General features: G+C 54.0%; 1 protein-coding gene across 1 annotated transcript; it reads right to left on the bottom strand.

Moving 5' to 3' along the window:
• Nucleotides 1–6,912: 6,912 nt before the first annotated feature.
• NUAK2 (NUAK family kinase 2) lies at nucleotides 6,913–24,409 on the bottom strand. The gene is made up of 7 exons (XM_008154202.3): nucleotides 24,191–24,409; nucleotides 15,485–15,605; nucleotides 12,838–12,989; nucleotides 12,437–12,502; nucleotides 10,292–10,411; nucleotides 9,691–9,823; nucleotides 6,913–9,038 (listed from the first exon to the last, which is right to left on the bottom strand). The coding sequence occupies exons 1-7, from the start codon at nucleotides 24,407–24,409 to the stop codon at nucleotides 7,975–7,977; spliced, it is 1,875 nt and encodes a 624-aa protein (XP_008152424.2). The 3' UTR covers nucleotides 6,913–7,974.
• Between the last annotated feature and the right edge of the window lie 1,063 nt (nucleotides 24,410–25,472).

Below are 25,472 nucleotides of genomic sequence, written 5' to 3'. Positions count from 1 at the left end.
AAACCCGTGGTCGGCAAACTGCGGCTCGCGAGCCACATGCGGCTCTTTGGCCCCTTGAGTGTGGCTCTTCCACAAAATACCATGGCCTGGGCGAGTCTATTTTGAAGAAGTGGCGTTAGAAGAAGTTTAAGTTTAAAAATTTGGCTCTCAAAAGAAATTTCAATCGTTGTACTGTTGATACTTGGCTCTGTTGACTAATGAGTTTGCCGACCACTGGTCTAAACCATGTCTGCTCTGTGGCAGGTAGGTCCTGCCACCTCTGCGCTGGGCTGCGTTCACAAATCGCTGTGACCTGTGGCTGCCCTGGCCCTCCTCTGCTCTCCTCTCCTGCTAAGCCGTGTTTCCTGGCGGTAACTCAAACCTGCGGCCACCGCCACGGCTGCTGCTGCCTCCGGCCCGCCCAGCCACCTTGGTTGCGTGGTTTGGCAAAGTGCGGCCTCCACCCCCACAGGGGTCAGCGCTTCTGCCTCCAAGGCTTCCTCCTTTCCTGGGCCCAACATCTGAAGACTAATTGTTGAAATTGCCGAAATCATGGTAGCCTCTGCCACCTCCAAAACCACTTCCCTCGTTACCAAATCCATGACAGCCATCCCCATGCCGCCACCACCACATCCACCACCCCCCGGCTGCCACCTCTGACGTTCCCTCCACGGCAAGGTTGTCATTCCCACCAAACCACCTCCACGAGCAACACCGAAGTTTCCAGAACCACTTTGGCCGGAGGAAGCGCTGGCCTCTCAGCTTAGACAGGGCTCCCCTTACTCCACAGCGGGGCATTCGCAGGGTGGTGCTTCTGAACGACAGCCTTGTCTAGAGTCACGGTCACCAAAGGTCACCCAAGCAAAGCCTCCTTCCTGCCACGGCCTCGGTCAGCCCTGATTTCAGTCGCTTCAGTCTTCCCACGCTGTTCACACAACCTCTCGGCGATGATCTTCAGTTGAGCGGGCACCGGGTCTTTGAGAATTCTCTCTGAGACAGCCCTCTCGGTCCCTCACTCTCCGTCCACCCCGGTGGCCCTCACTCGTGGCTGCATCCACCTCCCCCTCAGTGGCATCGTGACAAGCCAGAGCCCCCGGAGCCCTTGGTGTTGGGGTCTCTCGTCCCCACAGCCTGTGAGCGCCCCCATGGCTCAGGATGGCTCCTCGGGCTCCCATCGGCTGTTTCCAAGCTCCAAGCTCCGCTGAAGAGCTTTCCGCAGCTGTTCCAGCCCTTTGTGGGGGACTGACTTAGACATGAGGATCGGGGGAGGGGAGACGTCCATCGGCAGAACGTGATACACTATGTAGTTTACTTATCTATCACACCTATGGCTTTATCTTCCTCCACTAGAATGGAAGCCCCGTGGGGTGGAGATTGTTGTCAGTTTGTTCAATGACTCCTCAGAGACTAGAACAGTGTACAGCGTAGGCACTCAGTAAGTAATTCCTTACGGAAGGAATGAATGGACACATCATGTAGGTGGCTGCCCTACAAGCAGAATCCTGGCTCTCAGGAGCCCCTACCCAGGTCTCGGTCCTGCTCTCTGAGCCTTGAACCTCCAAGTCTATGTCCTCTTTTCAGAAGACCACTCCTACCACCTATCATGTGGTTTCCCCTCCGTCTCCTCTTTTGCTTAAAAATGCCAGGCTCTTCAGCTAATCCTCTGCCCTGGGTCCATCGGGGTCTTCAGTCCTCAGGACATGCTTCCGCGGCCAGTCAGGTGTCAGATTCTGACTTGAGCTGACCCAGAAGCTCCAGCAGGATGTGGGCACTGTGCCTGGAGGGGAAGGTGTTCCCCACACAGCGGAGTCGGAGTCCCCATCCCCCTCCACTTGGGCCCACCAGGAGGGTCCAAGGCAGCCCTCTGAAGGGGTGGTCCTGACCTGGGGACAGGCTAACATGCCAGGGGGTGTCCCTCCTTCCACACGGAGGGCACTTGGTTCTACGAAGGGGCTTCCACTCAGGGACAGCCTGGATGGACGTGCCCAGGAAAGGGCTGAGGACGGGAGAAGATTCTGACCAAGACCTTTCTTATCTTGGTTCCCGAGGGCCCTCTCCTGTCTCCCAACACTGGCCCTTGTCTTTGTCTGGGCTATTCACATTCTGGAAGCGCTCATGTGGCACTAAATATTCCTAGGGCTCCAGCATTCTCCCCTGGGGCCCAGCGTCATCTCTAGGAGCCTGCTTCTGGAATGTTTTTGGTATGAAGCTTCGAGGCAGGTGAGGGGAAGGGCTGCGCTGCGTGGGATTCACAGCCCGCGTCTAGGTCTCTTTAGGGCTGGGGTAATAGATGCTCTCTATCCACCCAGATTCTCCTTCCCTAGCAGGCGTCCCCCACATCACCCCCTCTGCCTGTGTGCCCTGCCGGCCCCTGGATTAGAAGGGGTTAAGCAAACAGGTCACTAGGAGGACAGCTATCTCAGGATCTTTCAGTTCCTTCTCCACTGAAATGCCAGCTTCCCCCCTGCTGAGATAGTGCTACTGGGACCAGGCAGCAGGGACTATGGCCTCCTTCTCCCTCCTGCTCCCCCATTTTCTTTATGTGGCTGCCCTTCCTGCCAGTCCCTCCTCTCACTTTAGCTTTTCCTGGTTCCCACTCACCCTCTTCTTTCCCAGCTTCCTTTGGGGCTTGCAGAGATAAGGGGAAGATATTTTTGTAGGAGGAACTACTATATACCTCCTGCCTGGAAAAGAGCCTGGCACGTAATAAATGCTCAATAAGTATTTGTAGTTCCATTCACTTATATTCTTGCTCTCAACTCTCCAATCCAATCCAGATAAAATGTCCCCCCACCCAATCCCACTAAAATTTGGCATCCCACAGACCTGGATTGGAGGTCTGGTTTTCCCACTTGCTAAGTAGGCAAGTTATTTAATGTTTTAATTTCTTCTTCTGCAATATGAGAATGATGAAAATTGTATTAAATGAAATAACACAACACAGTGCTTGATGCATAAGCACTTAATAAATGGTAGCCCCTATTATATTATTTTTTTAAATATATTTTTGTTGATTTCAGAGAGGAAGGGAGTGGGAGAGAGAGATTGAAACATCAATGGTGAGAGAGAATCATTCCTGCACACCCTCAATGGGGGATCAAGCCTGCAACCCAGGCCTGTGCCCTGACCTGGAATTGAACCGTGACCTCCTGGTTCATAGGTTGATGCTCAACCATATGCCGGCTGGGCTGTAACCCCTATTATTATCTCCTAAATTTCAGTTCTTTTTTCCATCATTCAAAGTCCCCTGCCACATTCTCTGAACTGACAATTTCTATGTTGAATTTTACTTATTTTTAAAAATCATTTTTATTTTTCAATTACAGGTATAAAAGGCTAATATGTGAAGTGTCCCCTCGGGAGTTCGACTGGGAGACTGGGAGTTCAATCACTTGCTATGATGTGCGCTGACCACCAGGGAGCAGCACGGAATGAAGGAAGTCCCCAGCTGGTAGCCAGAAGGCCCCCAATAGGCCCTGATCATCGGCCAGGCCTAGGGAACCTACCCATGCATGAATTTCGTGCACTGGGCCTCTAGTAATATTATATTAGATTCAGCTGTGCACTACAGTGATTAGACATTATATAACTTACTAAGTGATTATGCTGATAAATCTCATACTCATCTGACACTATACAAATACATTTTTATTGATTTCAGAGAAGAAGGGAGAGGGAGAGAGGGATGGAAACATCAATGATGAGAGAATCATTGATCAGCTGCCTCCTGCACTCCCCGCACTGGGGATCAAGCCCACAATCTGGGGAATGTTGAGAAATCAGCTGACAGTCTAATGGGAACTCCCCTGTAGGAAATTAACTGGTTTTCTCTTGCTGCTTTTAAGATTCTGTCTTTGTCTTTAAACTTTTGCGTTTTAATTATGATGTATCTTGGTGTGGGCCTCTTTGGGTACATCTTGAACTCTCTGTGCTTCCTGGGCTTGTATGTCTATTTCCTTCACCAGGTTAGGGGAGTTTTCTGTCATTGTTTTTCAAATAGGTTTTTAATTCCTTGCTGTCTCTCTTCTTCCAGCACCCCCATGATGCAAATGTTGGTATGCTTGAAGTTGTCCCAGAGGCTCCTTAACCTGTCCTCATTCTTTTTGGAGGGGAGGGGGGTCCTTTTTTCTTTTTGGGTAGTTTTTGCTTCCTTACATTACAAATTGCTGATTTCATTCTTGGCTTCATCTACTCTAATGTTGATTCCCTGTAAATTATTCTTTATTTCAGTTAATGTATCCTTCATTTCTGACTGGTTCTTTTTTATGGTTTCCATGTCCTTTTCTATGCTGTTGAAGTCCTCACTAAGTTCATTGAGCATCCTAATAACCAGTGTTTTAAACTCTGCATCTAGTAGATTGCTTGTCTCCATTTGGTTTAGTTCTTTTTCTGGACTTTTGTTCTGTTCTTTCATCTGGGCCATGTTTCTTTTCTCCTCATTTTAGCTGTCTCCCTGTGTTTGTTTCTAGGTATTAGGTAGAGCTGCTATGTCTCCCAGACTTAGTAAAGTGGTTTAATGTAATAGGTGTCTTGTAGGGTCCAGTGGTGCAGCATTCCCTGGGCACTCCAGGTATATCCTTCCCCCCACCCCATGTGAGCTGTGTAAACCCTCCTATTGTAGTTGAGTTTTGATTAATGTTGGCATGTTACGGGGAGGGATTTCCCCCCAGACCAATCAGCTGCAAAGACTGGCTGCGACCACTGACCACCAACCTCCGATTAGAATCAACTGTGCAGGGGCCCACTCCACAGAGCTGGACTTACTTTAGCAGGGCTCTGGTGCCTGCTGAGTCTGCCCCTTGACTATGGCACTTGCAGAGATGATTGGATGATGCTCTGAAGCTGCCCACCAGGTGCACTGGCTCTTGGGCCTCTTGGAAGGTGCAAGCCAAGGTCAGCTGCTGCCTGTGTTCTGCCTGGGGCCACCTTGGAGGTGCTCAGGTGAGGCTCAAGGCTGTGAACCAAGGTTGGCTGCTGCTAGTGCTAGGCCTGGGGCCACTTAGTGAGAGGTATAGGGAACACTGAGGCCAGATGCTGCTTGTTTGAGAGATTTTAGGAAAGTCTGAAGCATGAGCCAAGACAGGCCAATTGTATTGAAAAGCCACTGGTGGGCACCCAAGTTGGGTGGTGTAGGTTCTCTGGGAATCACCAGGGCAGAGTGAACAGTGTGATCCAGGTTGATGGAGACTCAAATATGGAGCCTACCTGCTGGCTCTAAAGGGGTCAGGGAGGGGGGTCTCTAGAAAGAAACAATGGCCTCTGCCAGCACTTTTGTCGGCAGAAAGATGTTCCCCTCCAGCTCTCCCCCTGATGCCAGACAATTCCGTTCCTCCCTATATGTTACTGATGCCTTTTGAGTTGCTGCCCTGGTGCTGGAGCTCAGAGGGAGTGAGTCTGAATAAGTCTGTGTGTAGGCCCTTTAAGAGAAACTGCCTGGGACTCCAGATGTCCTCCATCTCACTCAGTTACAATCCCTCCTGGGTTTAATAGCCAGAAGTTATGCGGACTTCTCTTCCTGGTACTGGAACCCTGGACTTGAGGGCCTGATGTGGGGCTGGGACCCCTCACTCCTCAATTTTTATCCATCACACATGGGTGTGGGACTAGCCCTTTCTGTTCTCCACCCTCCTACCCGTCTCAGTGTGGTTTCTTCTTTAATTCCCTAGTTGTCAGACTTGGATTCAGCCAGATTTCAGGCAGTTCTGAAAGATGGTTTGTTCTGTAGTTTAGTTGTAATTTTGATGTGGTTGTGGGAGGAGGCGAATATCACATTTACCTACACTACCATCTTGACCGGAAGTCCGAATTTTACTTATTTTTACGCATGCCACCTTACTGTCCAATCTGCAGCCTCCTTGAGGCTAAGATCTTATGCATTGCACCGGAGATACAGCAATAACCTTTGTCTCCACAGAGCTTAGCAGAGAATAGGGCTGATTCCTAAGCTGAATGAATAAAGGAGTCAGCCAACTCTGCAGCTGAACTCTATGCTTCTTGAGTGTAAAAACCCTCTTATATTTTCCCGGTGTTCACCCAGAGTTTATAACCCAGAGCTCCAGTCCTCAGTAGGACTTTGAAATATCAGACTGAAATACTCCAGTTGTAGTCTGAGCAATTTGTTTGCTCTAGCATCTTGCCCCACACTTGCCTGGACTCTTCACTTACTCCCCAGACCCAGCGACTTAGCAGAGAAGGGGAGGGAAGATCAGAGGCTCCGAGGCTCCAGCCCAGAAGAGCAGGTGTGCTGAGGAAAGGGAGCTGGAGCTGGCTGGGACCGGGGAATGTGTTGGGGGTAGGGAGTAAGGCATAGGGAGGGAGCCTGCTTGAAGCGGGAGCCTTCAGGCTGCTTGCCTGCACTTTGTCCTTATTCTCCCTTTCATCCGTCCTCATGGAACCCTGGAGTTTCTCAAAGGCGCAGAGCGGGCTGGGCATGCTCTGCTGGGGGTTGAAGGACGGCCTTCGAGGGGGGGCATTCCAAGCATTCTTTATTTCACTAGGGGTCAGGCGGTGGGGGCAGAGCGGGGCCCCGCCCAACACTGAGCAAAGGGGATTTCTTTGGAGAGAGAATAAAGGCAGTGGGGGTGTCTTCAAGCAGCGGGGGACAGAACTGGGTGGGGGAGGGGTGGAAGGAGAGGCAGAGAAGGCGGCGGGCAGGGCTGGACAATCAGCCAAGCCTAGTTCTCCCTTTAGTGCCAAGGACGGGAAGAGCACCTGGGGGGGGACCTTCAGCCCAGGGCTCCCCCACTTGCGTTTAACAGGGCAGAACTGGGAATGCGGGTACCTCAAGGAGCTTTTGGGGGCTACAGCTGGGTGATTGTTGTTGGCTTGTTTTTATTAAGTAGCTTCTCTATTTCTCAGCAGGAGTGTGTTAAGGCTCAAAGATCTGCGCCCCCACCTCCTCACACAGAACAACAGAGGCTGTTTTCAATCGCCATTCTGGTTTTTAATGGAGTGGTTCTTTTCCTGGCCACAGAGAAGGGAAGAGGGACCATCAGGTAGACGGAATCAGGGCGTGGATGAGGGAGCCAGAGACCTCCTCTGGCCAGTGCAACGGAACACGCGGATTTATAAAAGGGCCCCCCCGCTTCCCATGATCAGTAGGGAATCACTGCAAAAATATTTCTCTGTACACAAAAGTTACACGTATAGCGGACTTTCCAGAACACAGTATTCACAGTATAGAAAACAGCAACATTCACTTTTTTAAGAACACAGAGCTTGAAAACATAAATAGGACATTCTGGGGTCCGGAAAACCCAGAGAAATAGGCACATCCATTCTCAGGAGCCGGAGCAGCTTAGAGGCCGGAGAAGGTTACAGAGCCTTTGAGGTTTTCAAGGTGGGGTCCTGAGGCAGCTGGGCCCCTTGAGATGAAGTCCGGTAGCAGCCTGAGCCTTTTCAAGTCTTTTAGATTCATAGCAGCGACGCCAGGAGGCCTGGGCCAGGCTTGGAGAACAGGAAAGGGGCGAGAGCCTTTGAGGAAACAGGTTGTGTGCTCTCTTACTGCTGGAGAAATTAGGACGGGCACACACAGGAGACTGTCCGAGGACGTCCCAGGCACATGAGCAGTTTCCATATTCCAGTTTTAGTGCCGGGTGGGGATGGGGTGGGGATGTGGAGAGTTTCCATCCCTACCGTGGTGCAGGCACCGTGCACAGCAATTAAGGACATGGCTGCTGAAAAGAGTGCTCTTTCCATGGGGCTGCGTACACGAGATGGAGAACCTGGACTTGGCCACAGGCCTTCCCTCTACTTCTCTACCCTTTTCCCTTCCACTATCTTCTTGGTGCCACAGGGCTGAGGACATTGAACCCTCAATGCCTTTCACGTGCCCATTTTGCCCAGATCCGTTCCTCCCCAGGACTAAACTGCCAACCATCTCAGCCTTCTGGGCTGGGATGCTGGTCCTAGGAGGCAGGGGAGAAGGCGTCTCCCCTCAGGGTGTTGCCAGGTGCATCTCAGAGCCTATCCGCTGGGGCGATGCCCGCCCCGCCCTCAGCTGAGCTTTGAGCAGATGCCCAGGGCCTGTCGGTAGGCCTCCGTCACCTCCTGGCAGTCCATCAGGGAAAAGCTGCTTTCCCCCAGGGGGTCTTGCCTCCAGCGCCTCAGGCCCCTGCTTCCTGGGCCCTCTGAGGGGGGCTCCTCCAGCCCCGTGAGGTTGTCCACAGACACACAGCCCCGCAGCAGAGGCTGGGGGAACCGTTCAGGCAGGTCCAGCTGGTCAAAGGACTCGGAGGACAGGATGCTGTCCTCACTCACAGCTCCCGAGGGGCGGCTGGCCCTGGACGGAGGGCGGGGTGAGGCCAGTTCGTTCAAGGAGCAGAAGGTGGCGGGCGTTGTGAGCTGCAGGGCCGTGTGGGAGAACTTGCCGTTGTGTTTGAGGATGCCCTTGCGATGGTGGAGCAGCCCCGAGGCCTGGGGCGGCTTCTGCTCCACGGAGTCCCCGCTCATAAACACGTCCCCCGCGTCCAAGAGCTCCCCAGAATCGCTGGGTTCAGGAGAGGAGTAGTACCCGGATTCCCGCTGCCGAGACTTCTTGAGGATGCCCTTCTTGGGGAGCAGGGGGGCAGCCTGCTCTGGGCCTGCGGGGGCCGGGCTGAGCTCAGAGTCCTCCCCCGCCCAATCCGAGGAGGCAGCGACCTTCTTCTTGAGAATGCCCTTTGGTAGTTTGAGGTTGTCCTTGCTGGGGCGAGGGGCAGTGTCATCAGCCGGGTCCCCCTGGAGAGACTGGGCCATGGCGTTCTCTTTGCGGGACTTCTTGAGTGAATGCTGGCGCTCCAGGCCGGGGGCCACGCTGCCCCCTCCAGGCGCGTGCTGCTTGAAGAAGCTGCACACCTTGGCCCCGTTCTCCAGGAGGGGCCGGGAGGAGCGCCGGAGCCAGTCGGCCATGGAGGCCCGGCCAGAGTCACTGCCAGGGTGCCCTCCCTCGTGCGGAGCCTCCTGCTGCCCCACACGGGTGGCATAGCCCCAGTTGACCCACCAGTGACTGGTTACATCCTCCAGGGTGGCCCGGCGGGTGGGGTTCACCATTAACAGCCACCGGATCAGGCCACAGGCGTCTGGAAGACAAAGACAAGGGGCTTCAGATTGGCAGCCATGAGAACGGGCACCCACCGCCCCTCTCCCTGGCTTCCCCCCACCTGCGCTAAGATACCACTCACTCCGTGGTAAGTTACGTTGACTCCCACCGAGGGCTCCGCACACGCCCCAGCCCGGCCACCGCCCAGCCTCTGGCTCTCCTGGATGGACTCTGCCAGTTTCCTCTCTCATGCCACGCCCCTCAGGGCTCGGGCCCCTTCATTAGCCTTGTTGTATGTGAGTGTGCATCCTCGTTCTCCCCAGAGATGCAACCCTCCGAGGGTGTGGACTGTGCTGAAGGGTAAACCAAGGTGCTTACAATGTAGGCAGAAGGGACAAAAAGATCTCAAAGGATGAGGGCAAAAGCAGTGGAAAGTGAGACAACTAAAGCAAAAGGGATCTAAGTTAGACCTTAGGAAGCATTCCCCAAGAGCATGTCCATAAGGGAAGGGAGAGATATCCCTCCTTTTCCAGGTCGCAGACACCGGAGGCAGAGAGATAACAGCAGGAGGTGGTGGAGGGTCCTCTCATCTGCATGGGGTGTCCTCCTCACTCTGCTGCCACTAACTCCCGCCCCAGGAATTAGCTCAGGACACCAGGGCCTGGATGCGAACACCCATACCTCCCACTCACCTGAGGGTTTAGGTGGCTCCCGGTAGGCCCCGTTGCTGATCTGTTTCACCAGTGTCTTATGGTCTTGCCCGTCAAAGGGCATGGTGCCATGCACCAGGATGTACAGTAGAACACCCAGGGACCAGCTGTCCACCTGAGAGGGGAGGAGAGCGGAGATCAGCAAGGATGCTGGAGGGCCTTCAGCCTCCCTTGTACACCAGAGAGAGAGGCCAGTGCATCGGAGGGTCACCTCCCTCTAGTGTCTGGGGGCAAAGGAGTGACGCTGCAGGAGGGACTGAGGCTCAGGGGAGAGGTGCTGTCAATCACCTCTCCTTGGCAGGGGCAGCCACAAACACAGAGGCCATCTTCGGGGACAGGAAGGGGTGGCAGGCTGGGCGCTGGGAAAGGTGATGGGAACCAGGAAGGTGAGCAGCACAGAACCAGACTGAGGGTGAAGAGATTTAAGTTCTTGTTCCAGTTTGGCCACTGCTGGCTAGAGACCTGGCAAGTCACTACTTTGGGGGAGTGGGGGTGAACAAACAGTGTTGAATTTTATGCTCTGAGGAGCTAAAGTCACACAGGAAATGCCCGAGGAGGCTGGTGGTGGAGGGCGGGCACCCACCTCGGGGCCCGTGTAGGGCTTCCCGTTGACGATCTCGGGCGAGGCGTAGAGGGGGCTCCCGCAGAATGTCTGCAGGAACTTGCCTTGGTGGTAGAGGTTGGAGAGGCCAAAGTCAGCAATCTGCAGGGTGGGACAGACACGCAGGGTCACGCCAAGGCCTGGGATGGTCTGCCGCTTTCAGCCTGCCCCTCCCAGAGCCTGGGGAAACCCAGGCCCCAGCAGGAGGAAAGGCTGCCCATGACTCCCACCCCACACTGGGCACTGTCAACCCAGCTCAGGCCCTGGAAGAAAGAGCTGCGGAAGGTGTGTCAATGAGCACTCCGGGAGAGGTGTGGGAGGTCCCAGGGTCCTCACTGTTCCCAGGCTCCTCTGCTCAGGCTGTACTCCACCCCAGGCATTGGCATCCTCCGGATCCAGCAAGCCCACCTCCCCTGGGAAGCCCTCCACTGCCCTCAGATCTTCTCCCCCGAAGGCCTACAGTTTCCAATGGCTTGCTGTAGCCACTGCCTAGCAGTTCTGTCTCCTCATATTGCCACATCAATGCTCCCCGTGCTGACCTCCTCTGTCTCCATCCCTCCTGCAGCTCCGAGCACAGGTGTGGCCCATGAATGGGACTCAATGGGAAGGCTGACCAGATGGAGGAGGAGACTCAACATCTCATGCCAGTGTCACGACCCTCAGCAGCATGCCACCCCAGCTCTGAGTAAGCATGCGAGGCTGGGCTGCTCTTCCCAGCCAAGGGTTTGTTTCTGTCCACACCCGGGCAGGATCATGGGGTCAGCCCAGTATGGCTGAGAAGCAAAGGTGAGGGCAGAACCAAGATCACGGTCGGAGTTATAGCCCAGGAGAGGGGATCTTTTCACAGGACTCCCTGAGCCATCGGATACCGAGGCTTTGAGAGGCCCCAAGTCCACCTCTTGTTCTCCAGAGAGACCTTCCCCAACCATCCTCTCAGACAGAGGCTGAGGCCAGTGCCCTCTGCTCCTGACCTCTTCACCCCCAGCAGAGGGCCATGTGTGTCCAGGGTGGAGAGGGCCTGTTTATGAAACCCTGGCTCCTTCGTTTATGGTTTTATTGGCCTCTTATCAAGCAGTTTCCAGTTAAAGCCCATCATGAGGCAGGTGATTGGTGCAGATGGAGAGTTCGTGCCAGTCCAGGGTTTATTGGCTCTGCTCCCCTCCCCCATCCCATACATCAAAGCAAGCTCCACCTGCTCCGGGAATTGGCTGCGATGGGGGAATGAAGTCAGCGCCAGGGCACCCCAAAGCACAGGTCATGAGCCACTGGAGAAGGGACTATGTCCTGAGTTCAAGAAGATTCTGAGGAAGCCTGAGTGCAGAGTCAGTGCCCTCCCAGGTACATGCAGGGGCCGGCCTGGCATCTCCCCCTTCCAGCGCTGTGATCTGAGTTTATCTCATCAGTGTGCCCTTCTCACTCCTAAATGAAACTGCTTAGGCTCAGGGAACCAGAAGCTGCAGGAAGCTGGCGCCGGAAGGCCTGGCCTTTGGGGAAAAGTGCCAAAGGGTTACCTAACTGCAGCAGATGAACGTGTGCATGTGTGTGCGCATGTGTGCACGCATGTGTGCACGCATGCACACAGGCAGGGAGAACTATGGTCTGCTCCCTGCCAGTCCCAAGTGAGCAAAAACTGTCCCTAGACCTAGACTCCTGTCAGTCTTGTGATGTCGAGAGCACTGGTTGTGGAGTCAGAAGACCTTGGTTCTAGCCCATGCTCAGCCTCTCGTTAGCCAGAGAACCTTGTGCAAGTCACCCCTTATTTTGAGGCCTCGGTTTTCCATCCATAAAACGAAGTGGGAACCAACATGTAAGTCGGAGCTTGTTCGACTCCTCCTGCAACCCCCTAAGGCAGGCGTCCTCAAACTACGGCCCGCGGGCCACATGCGGGTGTTTTTGCCGTTTTGTTTTTTTACTTCAAAATAAGATATGTGCAGTGTGCATAGGAATTTGTTCATAGTTTTTTTTTAAAACTATAGTCCGGCCCTCCAACGGTCTGAGGGACAGTGAACTGGCCCCCTGTTTACAAAGTTTGAGGACCCCTGCCCTAAGGGCTTAGAGATACTTGGCGAAAGGCTGCGGAAAGGCTGGGGAGGAGTGGGAGCTGCTGGAAACAAGAAGTGGGCTCACCTTGATATTGCCATTGGCATCGAGGAGGATGTTCTCCAGCTTGAGATCCCGGTGCACAACCCCATTCTGAAAGAGGGAGGAGGAGGTTCAGGGGGGGTCAGCAGGGAGGGCAGTGCATGAGGGCCTAGTCTGGAAAGTGAGGCAAACACAAGGCGGAGGGGGCAGGGGCGGGGGCACAAGTAGGCTGGGAATACCCATGGTAATCACAGGCCCTTCCAGCCCTGGCCAAGGGACTCAAAGCCTAGCATCCCCTAGGGCCTAGGCCGAGAGCCCAGAATCGAGTCTTGCCTCTGCTCATCTCCCTGTGTGATCCTGGAGAAATCTGGAATCTCTCTGGCCCAAACCAGCCGCGGAGCCCAGGGACCACCCCTCGGAGCAGGGCTGGGCGGGTAGGGGCCCACCTGGTGGCAATAGTGCACGGCGGAGACGATCTGCCGGAAGAAGTGACGGGCCTCGTGCTCGCTGAGCCGCTGCCGCTCACTGATGTAGTCATACAGGTCGCCCCGGCTGGCGTACTCCATGACGATCACAATCTTGCTGCTGTTCTCGAACACTGGGCAGAACAAGATGGGACATCAGGACCCTCCTGACCACACTGCTCCCCCTGGGGGCCACTGGCCTGTCCCTGGCCCTGGACCAGACACCTCCCTCCAGGACCTTCCTCTAGGGATGTCTGTGATGGGGCAGGAGGGTGGCAAGTAAGGGCAGGAGAAGGGCCTCTGAAGCTCTCCACATCTCCCAGTAGCAACTAGTTAAGGCCAAGCAAACTGGCTCCCCCGCCCTCTCTGGAAGTTCTGGCTTTTGTGGGTTCTTGAAACCACCTTGCAAGTTCCCAAAGGGCAGAGCCATCACTGGATGAGAATGGAAAGGCTGTCGGATTCAGAATTCGATGCTTTTTGCTTTGGGACGTAGGGCAAATCTCTTCTAGACCCAGCAGTAAGAATGTCGGTTTGGGGTTGGAATCCTAGCTGACCTTGGCAAGTTATTCAACCGGCGTGCCTCAGTTTCCTCATTTGAAGAGGGGGATGATAATGGCAACCTCTGAGGGCTGCGGTGAGAACTAGATAAAAGCCGGTGACAGCCGGGGGCTGGCTGAGCAAGCTGGCGGAGGGGCTGACATAAACAAGCCCTCAATACATGCCACCTACTGTTAGATGTATTAGCAGCATTCTCCTGTATGTAATATGTATAATAATGCCCACACAATGCCTGCCTTGAGGATCAGAAAAGGAACAGAAGTCTATGTAAGTGGTTTGTACACTATAAAGTACACTGGAGAGCTGAGTATTCACCTCCCCTAGCACCTTTGACTTCCCACCCAGAGTACTTCCAGGGCCTTGTCCACAGAAGCAAACAGTATATTCGGTAACTAATTGACTGGCTGGGCTCCTGGCAGGCAGCCTGCCCCATCTGGCTCATCAACACGTATAGGAGGGGCCTTGTCCTGGCTCGAGCCCCCTGGAAAGGTAGGGAACGACTAGGTCACCAAACTGGCCCTTCAGCTGGATTGTGTCAGAACACGCATGGCCCTGACATTGCATCTTTGTGTCAAACAGGTCCTAGGAGTTGGGCTTGCTGGGCCAGCCCCGGGCTGCTGCTGTCTAGCAGGTGAGAGGGAGCTGAGGGAGGTGGCTTCTCCCAGGAGGAGCCCCAGCTCCCAGGCACTTGGATACATGGCCGGGAGGACTGAGCTTTTTCCCAGGGGAACATGACTGAGTGGCCCTGATGGGTGGTGGCCCAGCCTCCTGGGGAGTGTCTAGCTGAGCCTCTCCCCCTGTGCTTCTCCATATCTCTGCAGCCTCTGTGCCATGAAATTGGGGGTCAAGAGCCAGCACATTCTGGACAGCAGCTAGGTCAGTCCCCCCACCCCCCAGTCCATACCTCCTGAAGGCTGTGGCAGGATGGGGATGGATCGGGAGAGCCCTGCCGCATACACAGTAACTATGATGGCCCTACATCTGCAGAACTGGAAGGTGAAGGGGAAGCCACATCCTGAGCTTCAAAGCTCAGTGCCCAGACCTGGCTGGGGATATGGGTGTGGGACATGCACCCATATGTGTACACACACACACACACACACACACACACACACTGATCACCAAGCTCAGCCGGGCTTAACCAATACTCCGCCATGCCCACTCTTCCCTAGGGGAATACACAGAGATACAATGGGCTTTCTCAGCTACTTGCCTGGGCTCCTGTGGGACAGGCTCAGGCCACAGGGCCTTGTGAGCGGCTCTGCCCTTCGTCTTCCTATGACATAACCCAAGAGAGAAGACTTCTCTCACATTTCCCACCAGGAATATTCAGATAGAGGGCCATAGTCTCCCTCCCTCTGCTGCTATCCCTTGGTCCCATCTAACTGATATTATGTAAAGGCTGGAAGCAGACAGATGTGTGTGGGAAGGTGTTCCCCCTCTTTCCCTTGCCGCCCCCCCCTCCCCGCCCCTTGCTTACTTTGTTGTCTGGGTCACAGGGAACAGGGCAGCTGGAGTGGAAAGCCACCACTGTTGTCAGAGCAACAGGAGGCTGGGAAAGATGATAAGGAGAGGAGGGAGCCAGGCCCCTGGTGGGAATGACTCCGAGGACAAGGCAGGCCCTAGGAGGCTGGCTCTGAGCACCCATGCACCCGAGGCAGGTGCAGGCCTCCATGTTTCAGCCTCCCCCGTATCGCGGAAGCTCTCACTGGGTTGGGGAGGTAGCGTTCAAGTACAGAAACCCTAACAATAACCACGAAAAGCCTACAATACACGGAGTTCCTCCCATGAGCTGAGCACACAGTGACATTTTATTCGGCCTTTGCAACTACCCTGTGACGTAGATGGGATTATCCCGTTTTACAAATGAGGAACTGAGGCCCACCCAGAAACTAAATTGAATAGTTGCCCAAGCCACACCGCTGAATTTCAAATCCAGCTTTTGTCCAACTCTAAAGCCTGTGTTTCTTTTCTTTTTTTGTATCATCTGTTCTGACTGCTCCTACACACACACACACACACACACACACACACACACACACACACACACTCCAGGTTCAAACCTCTGTACCTTCGTGGATGGCAACGATGTGGGGGTGGTTGAGTGACGACATGATCTCAATCTCTCGCCGAATGTGCATCAGGTCTTGCTCATCTTTGATTTTGTCTTTCCGGATCGACTTGATGGCCACCTGGGAACAGAGAATGTTGGAGAATGAAGAGGAAGGTCTGGCAGCTCACAGTGTCCCGGAGGACCCTCTCCAAGTCCTGACTGTGGTCCGCCTGCTGCTGCTGCCAAGGCCACAGGACGCACCCAGGGGGATGCCACTCCGACCTCCACCAGGGAAGATGGCGGAGAGGCTGGAGAGCACCTTCTCTCGGTGTGGCCCATGCCGCAGGAAGGAGTAAGGACCGACGATGAACAAGGAAGGGAACAACCACTGGGAAGGCTGATGCTTTAGGATTTACACAGCAAATTTGCCCTACTACACCAGGAGGACGAGGATCTGCTCACCACTGGGTCCCTGATGCCAAGCATAGTGCCGGGCACACAGTAGGCACTGCATAACCATTTGTTGTGCTAGTCAATTACCTGCCCCTCCCAACAGCCCTGGGAGGTAGGCACAGAAAGTATCTTCATCCCCATTTACAGGCAAGGAAGCTGGTACCCAGAGAGGTCAAGTGACCCGCTCAAAGTCATACTGTCACTGACTGGCACCGACGTGATGAACCTGGACAACATTATATTAAAGTGAAGTAAGCCAGACACACAGGCCAAATGCTGCGCCAGTCTCTTTAGATGAGGTGACCAGGGGAGGAAAATGCACAGGACAGAAAGTAGCACAGGGGTTACCAGGCGAAGGGACTGGTGGCGGGATGAGCAGTGCCTGTCTAATGGGTACAGAGAGCTTCTGTCTGGAGTGATGAAACAATGTGAGGAATGCACAGTGGTGACGGTTGCACAACATTGTAACTGTACTGAAAGCCACTGAATTGTACACTTAAATGCTTAAAATGGTAAATTTTATGTTATACATATTTTACCACAAAAAAAAAATTATGAAAACAAAAAACCCCACACAGGTCTCTTCAGTCCAGAGAAGGAATGTCCCTCTCCCAGCAACCGGGTCCTCTGCACTTTGCGCTCTTGTCTGTAAAGGTGAACATCCCAGAAAAGGACGAAGGCTCCAGCTGGTTTTCCTGGCAGGTCAGCAAGGGTGAGGGAGGCGAGGGAGAATGAAGAAAGAGCTGCCAGGTGCCCTTGCGGCAAAGCTCTGGAGACGGAGGGGTCTCCGTCCCCCTCTCTCTCCATCCCACGCAGGGCCAAGGTGACAGAAAGGGGAGAATCACAACTGTGGAGTGTGTGAGTGTGTATGTGTGTGTGTGTGTGTGTGAGTGTGTGTGTGTGTGTGTGTGTGTGTGATGTGTGTGTGAGTGTGTGAGAGAGTGAGAGTGTGTGTGTGTGTGTGTGTGTGTGTGTGAAGACTCGGCCTGGGGAGCCAGAGAACCGGGGTCCTCCTCCAGGCTCTGTCACTGTCCCCATGGGCAGTCCCACCCCTTCTCAGAGCCTCAGCTTTCTTTTCAGTGAAACAAACAGGCTGAACGGACATGTGTGGTGCTTTCCTGCTTTGGCTGTGAGATGAGCCACGCAAATGCCAAGGCCGCAGATGCTGGCACTGGGTGCTGGGCAGGGGCGGGGTGTCACAGGGCTGGTCACTTCCTGTCAAGGCTGGTGCAGGGACACAAATGGTAAATACAAGACTTCCCCTTCACGGGAGACAGGCAAGTTAGGAGAAACCCCAAGGCACAGACGGAGGTAAACAGCTCCTCATTCAGTTTCCCAGGAGAGTTTCAAAAGGAGACAGAGAAAAGGAAACCACTTCTGGACGGGAGGGGCCTCTAATCCCCCCTTTCACCGGCTCCGGAGGCAGACAATGGCTTCCTGCTCACAGGGACAGCGACAAGAATGCGGAACAGCCCCGCGTAATCCCGTAAGAGGAGCTGCTGACAGTGCCCAGGGCCGTCACCCCGGCAACGGGCCATCGGCGTGCCCTCCTCCCCGTGCCCTCCTCCCCGGGAGCTCTCTGCGTCCCTGAGCAGGGCAGGGAGGACAATGGCAGCGGGAGGGACTGTCACCATGGAGCCTCCCGCCAAGATGCTGCTGAGGCCCACGCTGCAGCTGCAGGTGCTCGCTGCACGCCCCCGCCCCTTCTGCTCCAAACCACCCCCGCGAGCTGTGCTGCAAAATCCCTGATTTAGAACTGGACAGGGGGTGGGGATGGGGACAAAGGGGCTGGAATCCTCCATCAGCTCTGAGGTTTCAGCCTGGAGCGCGGCTTCTGCACACGTCTCTCCCCAGACCCCTCTCCTCTCCCTGAAGATATGATTTTATGGACTAGTTCTTTCCTCTCTAAATGTCTGCATTTTAATAATCGGACAATGGATAAAGTACTGTGTACTCTTCAGATAAAGGGCCATAAAAACCTATTAGCAGATAGTAAAAAATCAGACATGAATCACATAACTTGATAATGAGACAGAACTATTTGAGGGCCTAAGATGCACACATATGAAAAGGCTAAGCACACCTTGGATGTATAATTGTGTACACACAAACAAACACAACAATGAGAGAAACCATCCTAGGCTTAGGAGGCAGAGCTCTCAAAAAGACAAGACCTAAAAGAAAGGAGGGCCCCCCTCCTCCGAATAAAGGGGTCTGAGCTGTGCTAGAAACTGCACTCTGATGGATAGATAGAGGGTACAAGTCAAACCTTGAGATGCATTTCTCTCAAATTTGGAAGCCTATGGCTCTAAACCAGAATTGTTAACCTCCATGGGCAGTTCCATCCTCCTGTTAGCTTATGCTCTGGCCTCAGGGGGGAGGGCAAGGACCCCAATCATCTACATTAGGTCCTAGGAGAGCACCCTGTGGCTGGCACTTCCCAGGAAAGAAACAAGTAATGTCAGCAGGCCTCCACCAGTCCCTAAGCAGGTGACAAACCAGAAGAGAAAGATGTCAGTGCCCTGGTGAGGCTGGGCCACTGCTCCTCAACCTATCCCATGAGAAGGGCCCCTAGCTACCTGCTGGCTAGCCTCGCAAAGCAGATTAGATGTAGCCAAAGCTCAGGCCTAGACAGAGCTCCGCAATCGAAAGTACTCAACAATTGTTTACTGGTGAAGACAAATCGCCATCTAGATATATTGGTGAGGTCATTGGGCTGATCCCTGACTGATGGGGCCAGTGCCAGATAAGATTTTCTGCCTTTCTTCCTGGGCATGGGTGGAGAGGCAACCTCTGTTACAAGCACTCATTTGGAGGGACCTTTGTTCTCCATCTGCAAGGTAGTTGAGCAACCACTCTCTAGAATAAAAACATACTGACTGGAGCTGAATGGATCACCCAGAGGCAGAGAGATCACATGCCCAGGGACAACCCTGGTTCATCCCAGCAATATCACTGATCGGGACCCCTTCCTCTCCAAAGTACCCAGGTTTAGATAATACAGTATGCGGCCACTCTACTCAGAGGGAACAGGGGACCCAGACACAACAATTATATTAATGGACACGTGAACACTACGTCTGTGGAGTGGGTGTCAGGAGCTCAGGTATCTCATCTTTATTTGCCACTACTGAACTCTGCAACTCAAGACAAGTCACTTAAATCATCTGGTCAACTGGTCTGGCTGGTTTTATTGTCCTCACCTGAAAAATGAAAGGTAATTTATTCTCCAAGCACTTGCTGAACACCTACTATGTGCCTGGTGCTATGTTAGGTGTTGGGGATTTAGACAACAATTGGACAGTCCCTCTACCAAGGTCTTCAGTCCAGCGGTAGGACTGGCAATGAACATCAACTCCAGTGGAGTGTGATGAGTGTGAAAACGGAGGCCCCTGCCTGCCAGGGGCTCCAGGAGCACTGGAGGAGCTTCCTCTGCCGGAGGAGCGGGGAGAAAACTGTTTTAGATCTTGACAGAGGAGTGGGGTTTGCCAAGCCAAGGAGGGTAGGCTAGGGAGGGGCAAACAGGGGCATGCCAGGCAGAGAGAAATGTCTGAGCAAAGGCCAGAAAGAAAGGGGCCATTCACAAATGTGCACACCAGGATCTCTAAGCTCCCCTCCAAACGCCAGCATTGTCTGCTGAGCGTCTTCAGAAATGGGTCACCTGCTACTATGCCAGGAAGGTGCTAGCCAAGGATTGTTATAAAGAGCTTGTTCGGAGGCCCTATGCTGTATCTCTGTTAACCTGCCCGAGCACAGCTCCTACTGATACCAGCTCAGTGATTTTCTCGCTCCTGTGGCCCTGCAGGGCTAATTGCCTACCCCATGTTGCAAATGGCAAACACTGCAGAAAAGGTGTACCGATTCTTCGAAGGTTCCCTGGTACATCAAGGCAGAGTCAGGATCCAAGAGGGAGAGGTGCTCCCTGGGGAAACTGCCATCTCAAAAGACAAAAGATCCTTGCAGATGCCCCACCCTGCCTCCAGCTCCCTACCTCCCGCCCCTGGAGAAGGGAATGCCCCACACCCTGCCTTAGGCCAAGCTGCACACTACCACCAGCCACCCCCATCCCACTTACACAAACACTGGAGAGATGGGTGCTGGGGTTCAATTGGTTAAACACTGCCCCTACCCACCCCCCAACTCAGATCAGGAATGATCTGGATTCAGGAGAGGATGGCAGGAAGGTCTTAGAAAAACAAGACCTAAAGGTGCTGGTCCCAGGTCCCAGGAAAGAGGGCACAAACTGGGCATCTCTGGTCATAGCTATTGCCAGGAGTTGGAGCCAAGGTCCTTGGCTCCTCTCTGACCTTTCGCGAAGCAGCTGCCATCTGGGAGGTGGGGAAGGAGATGGAGGATGACCCACTTAGATAATGGAGGAGAGGTTGAGCTGGGCTGGCCTGGGCTGGGCAGAGTGGGGGTGGGCCTAGAGTGTGGGGGCTCACCATCCCACCAAGCTTGCCAGAGAACCAGCCAGGGAGAGGAATGGGCTCCAGGAATGAGGGGAGCCTGAGCTGCTTCCCCTAAACCACATACTGTGCCCACCCCTCCTTGCCACCCTCCTGCCCACTCTGCCAGGTTGCTGGGCAAGGCACTTCCCTGCCCAGCTCTCTTGTGTGGTTTGGCCAGAGCCCAAGGACAAGAGTCGCCTGCAGCCGGAGCCTCCTCCCTGCTGCTGAGCAGGCAGGTGCAGGAGGCGCTGGGAGGGCAGCTGGCCAGGTGGGAGCCCTTCTCTGGAGTAGGGGTTGAAGGACAGACTAGGACTTTGAACTAAGCAGAGACCAAAGTGGTTAGGCTTAAAGAAGCTGAGCACAGCCCAGTGTCTTGCTCAGGGCAGAGAGACCCAGGATGGATGCCTCCCGGAGAGGGGAGGGTCTAGTCAAAGCAGCCTCGCTGGGATGACACTGTATCAGCTACTGTGCTCAGCACTTTACCATGTATGATCTTATTTAATCCTATGAGAATACCAGGCAGTAGGAGTTACTATGACCCCACTTTACAGACGAGGAAATTGAGGTACAGACGAGGAAATTGAGGTACAGAGAGCTGGTGAGCAATAGAGGCAGGATTTTGAACCCATCAGTCTGCCTGAGTTAAGCAGCCTTCCTGACAAGGTAAAAACCAGGAATGCAGTGTAGTTCACCGAACCAGGATCCTTCACAGGCAGAGTGTGTGTGTGTGGGAGTCGGTTCTCAGCGATCCTCCAACCCTCAGCACTGCCTGAAGCACTGAGAAAGGGGACTGGAGCAGACTGTTGGAATGACAAAACACACCGAGCCAGGCCGGGCCCAGCTGAAGGCCAACTCCCAGACCAAGACTCAGTAGTGGTGATCCAGGACTTGGGGTGGTCAGGTCAGGGGCCTGTGTTGCAGGCATGCTACTAACCAGCTACAGAACAAGTATCATCTCCTCTCTGGGCCTCAGTTGCCCCATCTGTCAATGAAGGAATAGGAACATCTCGGGCATTTTCAAATCCCAACAAGGCATTTAATATATCAGACAGAAGCACCTCTGCCCCAGATCACCAGCCATTTGGACCCCCCTCATGTTCCTCATGGAAGCCCTTGGAGGTTAAGACTTCCATGCAGATCATCCCAAAGGCTCTGGTCAACTCTACCAGCGGGTGTGTTTCTCTTTAGGGGGGAGAGGGAGTGAGGGAGCTGGGAGGGTCACAGGAGGAAATGTCATCGGGATACCAGGAATGTACGTGGAGACTAGAAGACAGAGCAAATATTTGTTTTTCCTTTGATGCCCTCCTGGAGTAGCCATTAGTCCTGCCCACCTGCCCCTCCCTCCGACAGTCCCATCAAGCCCCTGATAATCTCATCTAGGCAGGGTGGGGATGGGAAAAGGTCTGTAAAAGTGGAGAGAAAATAGGGATGGGAGTCACCCAGCAGGTCTTCCTCTGAAGTCAGTCTCTGCCAATTAATCTCAGTTCATTTTGGGTGGCTCCCATGTCCCTCTCTCCTATTGAAGATCCTGAGGTTGGTTTCTCTTCAGGGGGGACAGTGAAGAGGCAGGAATGAGGGGGTGGGGTGGGGAAGAGGACTCCTCTCCAGAACTGAGGAACCATTAGCACAGCAGGCAGCTGCTCCACAAGGAGAAGAGAGACCCTGAGCAAGTGCCCAGCAGAAGCACAGAACGGTCTATGGATCGGGGAGGTTCGGAACAGGTCCCATTCCTACAGATCTCAGCTCCCTGCATACAACAAAAGGCACGGGGGCGGGGGGGGGGGGGGTATAGAACACTACCTTCTGGAGTCAGTGTTCTGATGTAACAAGAGCTGGAACCCCTGCCTCCAGACACTGAGATTTGAAAACTGAAAGCTGGTTTATCTCATTCCAGAATCAATAAGATCTCTCTATTGCTCCCTCCCTCCCCACCTTCCTCCCTCTCTCTCCTATATGCAGTGACCTAGGTCAAAAGCCTGATGGGATCTCTAAACTTAAATCTCAGTTTCCCAGTTTTTGGGCCCTCCAGGCCCCCCAACCCAGTCTGACCCCCCCCCCCCCACAATCAGCTATCTTCCAGCTAAGCCCGTGACAAAGCCTGGGCCCAGGAGTCCGAAGCCTGGAGCCTCACCAGGCCCTCACACTTTTATAGAAAGAGAAAGAAAAGGAAAGTCAGGAAGTACATGATTGCCCAATAGCTGTAACCTGGCAGCAGGCAACAGGGGACCATGCCAGCCAGGCATTAGCAGAAAAAACATACTCGGTCCTATTGATGGGACCATAAATCCATCCCCTTTTGCCAGCATCCACTCTCCTTCACCAATGAAATGACTTCTTGAATTTCAAACCAGCTACTGGCTGCTAAAGCAAACAATCTGGGGTGGCAACTGCAGCCATAGCCGATTGGGCAAACCATGGCTACACACACACACACACACACACACACACCCCTGTGCTTCCACACATCTCATAACCAGCACCCAATTGGATTTGGCAAAACAATTCCTAGAGCACCTGCCCTAAAAGGCTTGTTAAAATACAGATTATTTGGTCCCATCCTAGACCTTCAGAATAAAATCCTATGGGTGTGGGACCAGAGAATAAGGATTTCAAACAAGCACCCCAGTTGACTCCTATGCATATTAAACTCCAGCTTGAAAACCACTGTTCCCCAACTTTTCAGCAAGCTTGCCACTCTTTCAGGGTTGGCCTTTCCAGATGTAAGCATCAGTTCTCACGGTGGTTTCTTCATGGCAGAACAATTTACATTCACACTTACTTCTCATTCAGTCCTCCCAGCAGCTTGTGAGGGAGGCTGAGGTTTCTCCGTATTTGCAGAAGGGGAAACTGAGAGTACGGAGATAAATTAATTGCTCAAGGTCCCACAGATTACTACTACTATTACTACAATATGTGCGCGCGCGCACACACACACCAAATTAACAGGACACCTTTCTGAAAAGGCCTTGGACCCAAAGGAATCTTGGGGCACAGTGGACCTTGCACCAGAGCCTGGTTTCACATTTCTCAGAATAAAAAACTCATCATGTTGCCGGTGTTGCTTAGTGGTTGAGGGTTGACCTATGAACCAGGAGGTCAGAGTTGGATCCTAGTCAGGGCACATGCCGGGGCTTTGGTTTCGATCCCTAATAGGGGGTGAATAGGAGGGCAGCCTATCAATTGTTGATGTTTCTATGTCTCTCTCCCTCTCATTCTCTGAAATCAATAAAAATATATTTTTTAAAAACTCGTCATATGGACACTTGGACTCACTCTTAGATTTAGAAAGGACTTAAGTGTCCAACCCACCCCCACTCCACCCCCGTGCAGATCTCCGTAGTGTGCTGGGCTGCCAGACGCATAGAACTGAGTTGAGATCTGGAGGCCTCCCTCATTCATCCACACACACACACACATTTACTGGTACTAACCCCCTGCTAGGATCAGGTGCCTTCTCCTTCCCCTTCCCATTCCGCCCTATGGGAAGTCTGTTCCAAGCAAAACCCAACTCAAGTTCCATCTTCTTTAGGGGGACCTCTCCTCTCTAAGGACGCTCTTAGACTTGCAGGCACCCTGCACCAACTGCCCGCCTCACTAACTGGCCATCACCACATGCTGTCCGGTGTCGTTGGGGTTCTCAGGTCCACGACCACTGTCCGTACAACCCTGGGCAGACACATCTGCGATAAACACCGCCGCCGCCGCCCCGTCCCCGCAATCTCAGCTCGGTCAAGACTGAATGAAGGGGGCCGCTCCCCGGAGCAAGGCTCCAGCCCCCGGCCCAGCCCGAGCCGCCCGCCGCCGCGGAGGGAGCCGCACTCACCAGGCGCCCCGAGCTCTCCCGCGCCTTCTTCACTTTGCCGTAGGTGCCCTTGCCCAGGGTCTCCAGGAACTCGTAGCGGTGCCGCAGGTTGTGCTTGTGGTGGTGCCGCTTCACCGCCTGCTTCTTCATCACAGGCTTGGGCGACTTGAGCCCGTCGGCCAGGGCGGCGGCCGCCGGAGGAGCCGGGCCGGGACGCCGAGGGAGAGCCAGCGACTCCATGACGAGCAGGAGCTGAGAGAAGGCGGAGAAGGGGTCGGCTGCGGGGGTAGAACTAGGGCACACGTCCCGCACCCCGCACGGGAGCCCACCGCCGCCTCGCAGCGCGCGTCCAGGCACCGCGTTCCAACTTGCTATAAACGCCCCGAGTCCGAGGCCCTGGCCACGCCCCCCGCGCCCATTGGCCCGCTCGCCGGCTTTGTGTGACCGGGGCCGCCCTCATTGGTTCGCCCAGGCCTCCGGCCCCGCCTTCTCTCCTCCGCGCTGCTTGGAAAGGTGTCAATGGGGTCCCGCGCACCCCCTCCCGCGCACCCCCTCCCGCGCACCCCCTCCCGCGCACCCGCTCCCGCGCAACCCTCGCAGGGACAGGCCCGGCCTTAAACCAGCGGTCGCCAACCTTTCGGACCGGACCACCGGTTTGGCGGCCGCTGGACTAAAGGACACCGGTGGAGGCTGCTGGGTGGGTTGTCTGGAAACTTTGAGGCGCCCTGGAACTGCTCTTGCCTCTGAGTGGCGCTTGGTCCTGATTGGGGTCACCTGTTGTCCTTCTATGGTGCTGTGTTCTCAGTGAGCAAGGGGCAATCTGACAGGACTAGAAGTCACCCAAGTATTTCTCCATCCTAGTAATTTGCGTCTCTCAAGCCAAAATCTATAAAGTCACCTACCACTTCTTTAAGACAATAGGGAAAAGGAGGATGGGATGGGGTAGAGGTAGGCTCCAGCTACCTGAGAGGGCTAGCTGTTCCAGGCTTCTGAGTTCATCTTCAGTTAGATCAGCCTTGATTGGATCTTAGAAATGCGGTTCTAGCAAGTTCTTACCTCTCCATCAAAGAAAGCCTTCTAGAGTTGAATGGGCCTTCAAGATGTGGTGGGATTTGTGTTGGAAGGAGGTAGAGAGAACCAAAGGGAAACACTCACTTATTGAAAAAATAAAATTACACTCCCATTACTTAACTTGTATCTCTAAATTCATAAATAGTTATCCATCCAAGTTTTTCCTGTCTTCGATTTTGCAGTCAGGAGGACTGGTGGTAGGTCATGAGGTGGGTCATGAGCACCAGGTCCA

This window comes from Eptesicus fuscus, chromosome 22 (assembly GCF_027574615.1).
Source record: "Eptesicus fuscus isolate TK198812 chromosome 22, DD_ASM_mEF_20220401, whole genome shotgun sequence".
In the NCBI taxonomy this organism is placed as follows: Eukaryota; Metazoa; Chordata; class Mammalia; order Chiroptera; family Vespertilionidae; genus Eptesicus; species Eptesicus fuscus.
The sequence above is the reverse complement of the archived record's forward strand: the minus strand, read 5'-3'. Positions and strand labels throughout refer to the sequence as shown.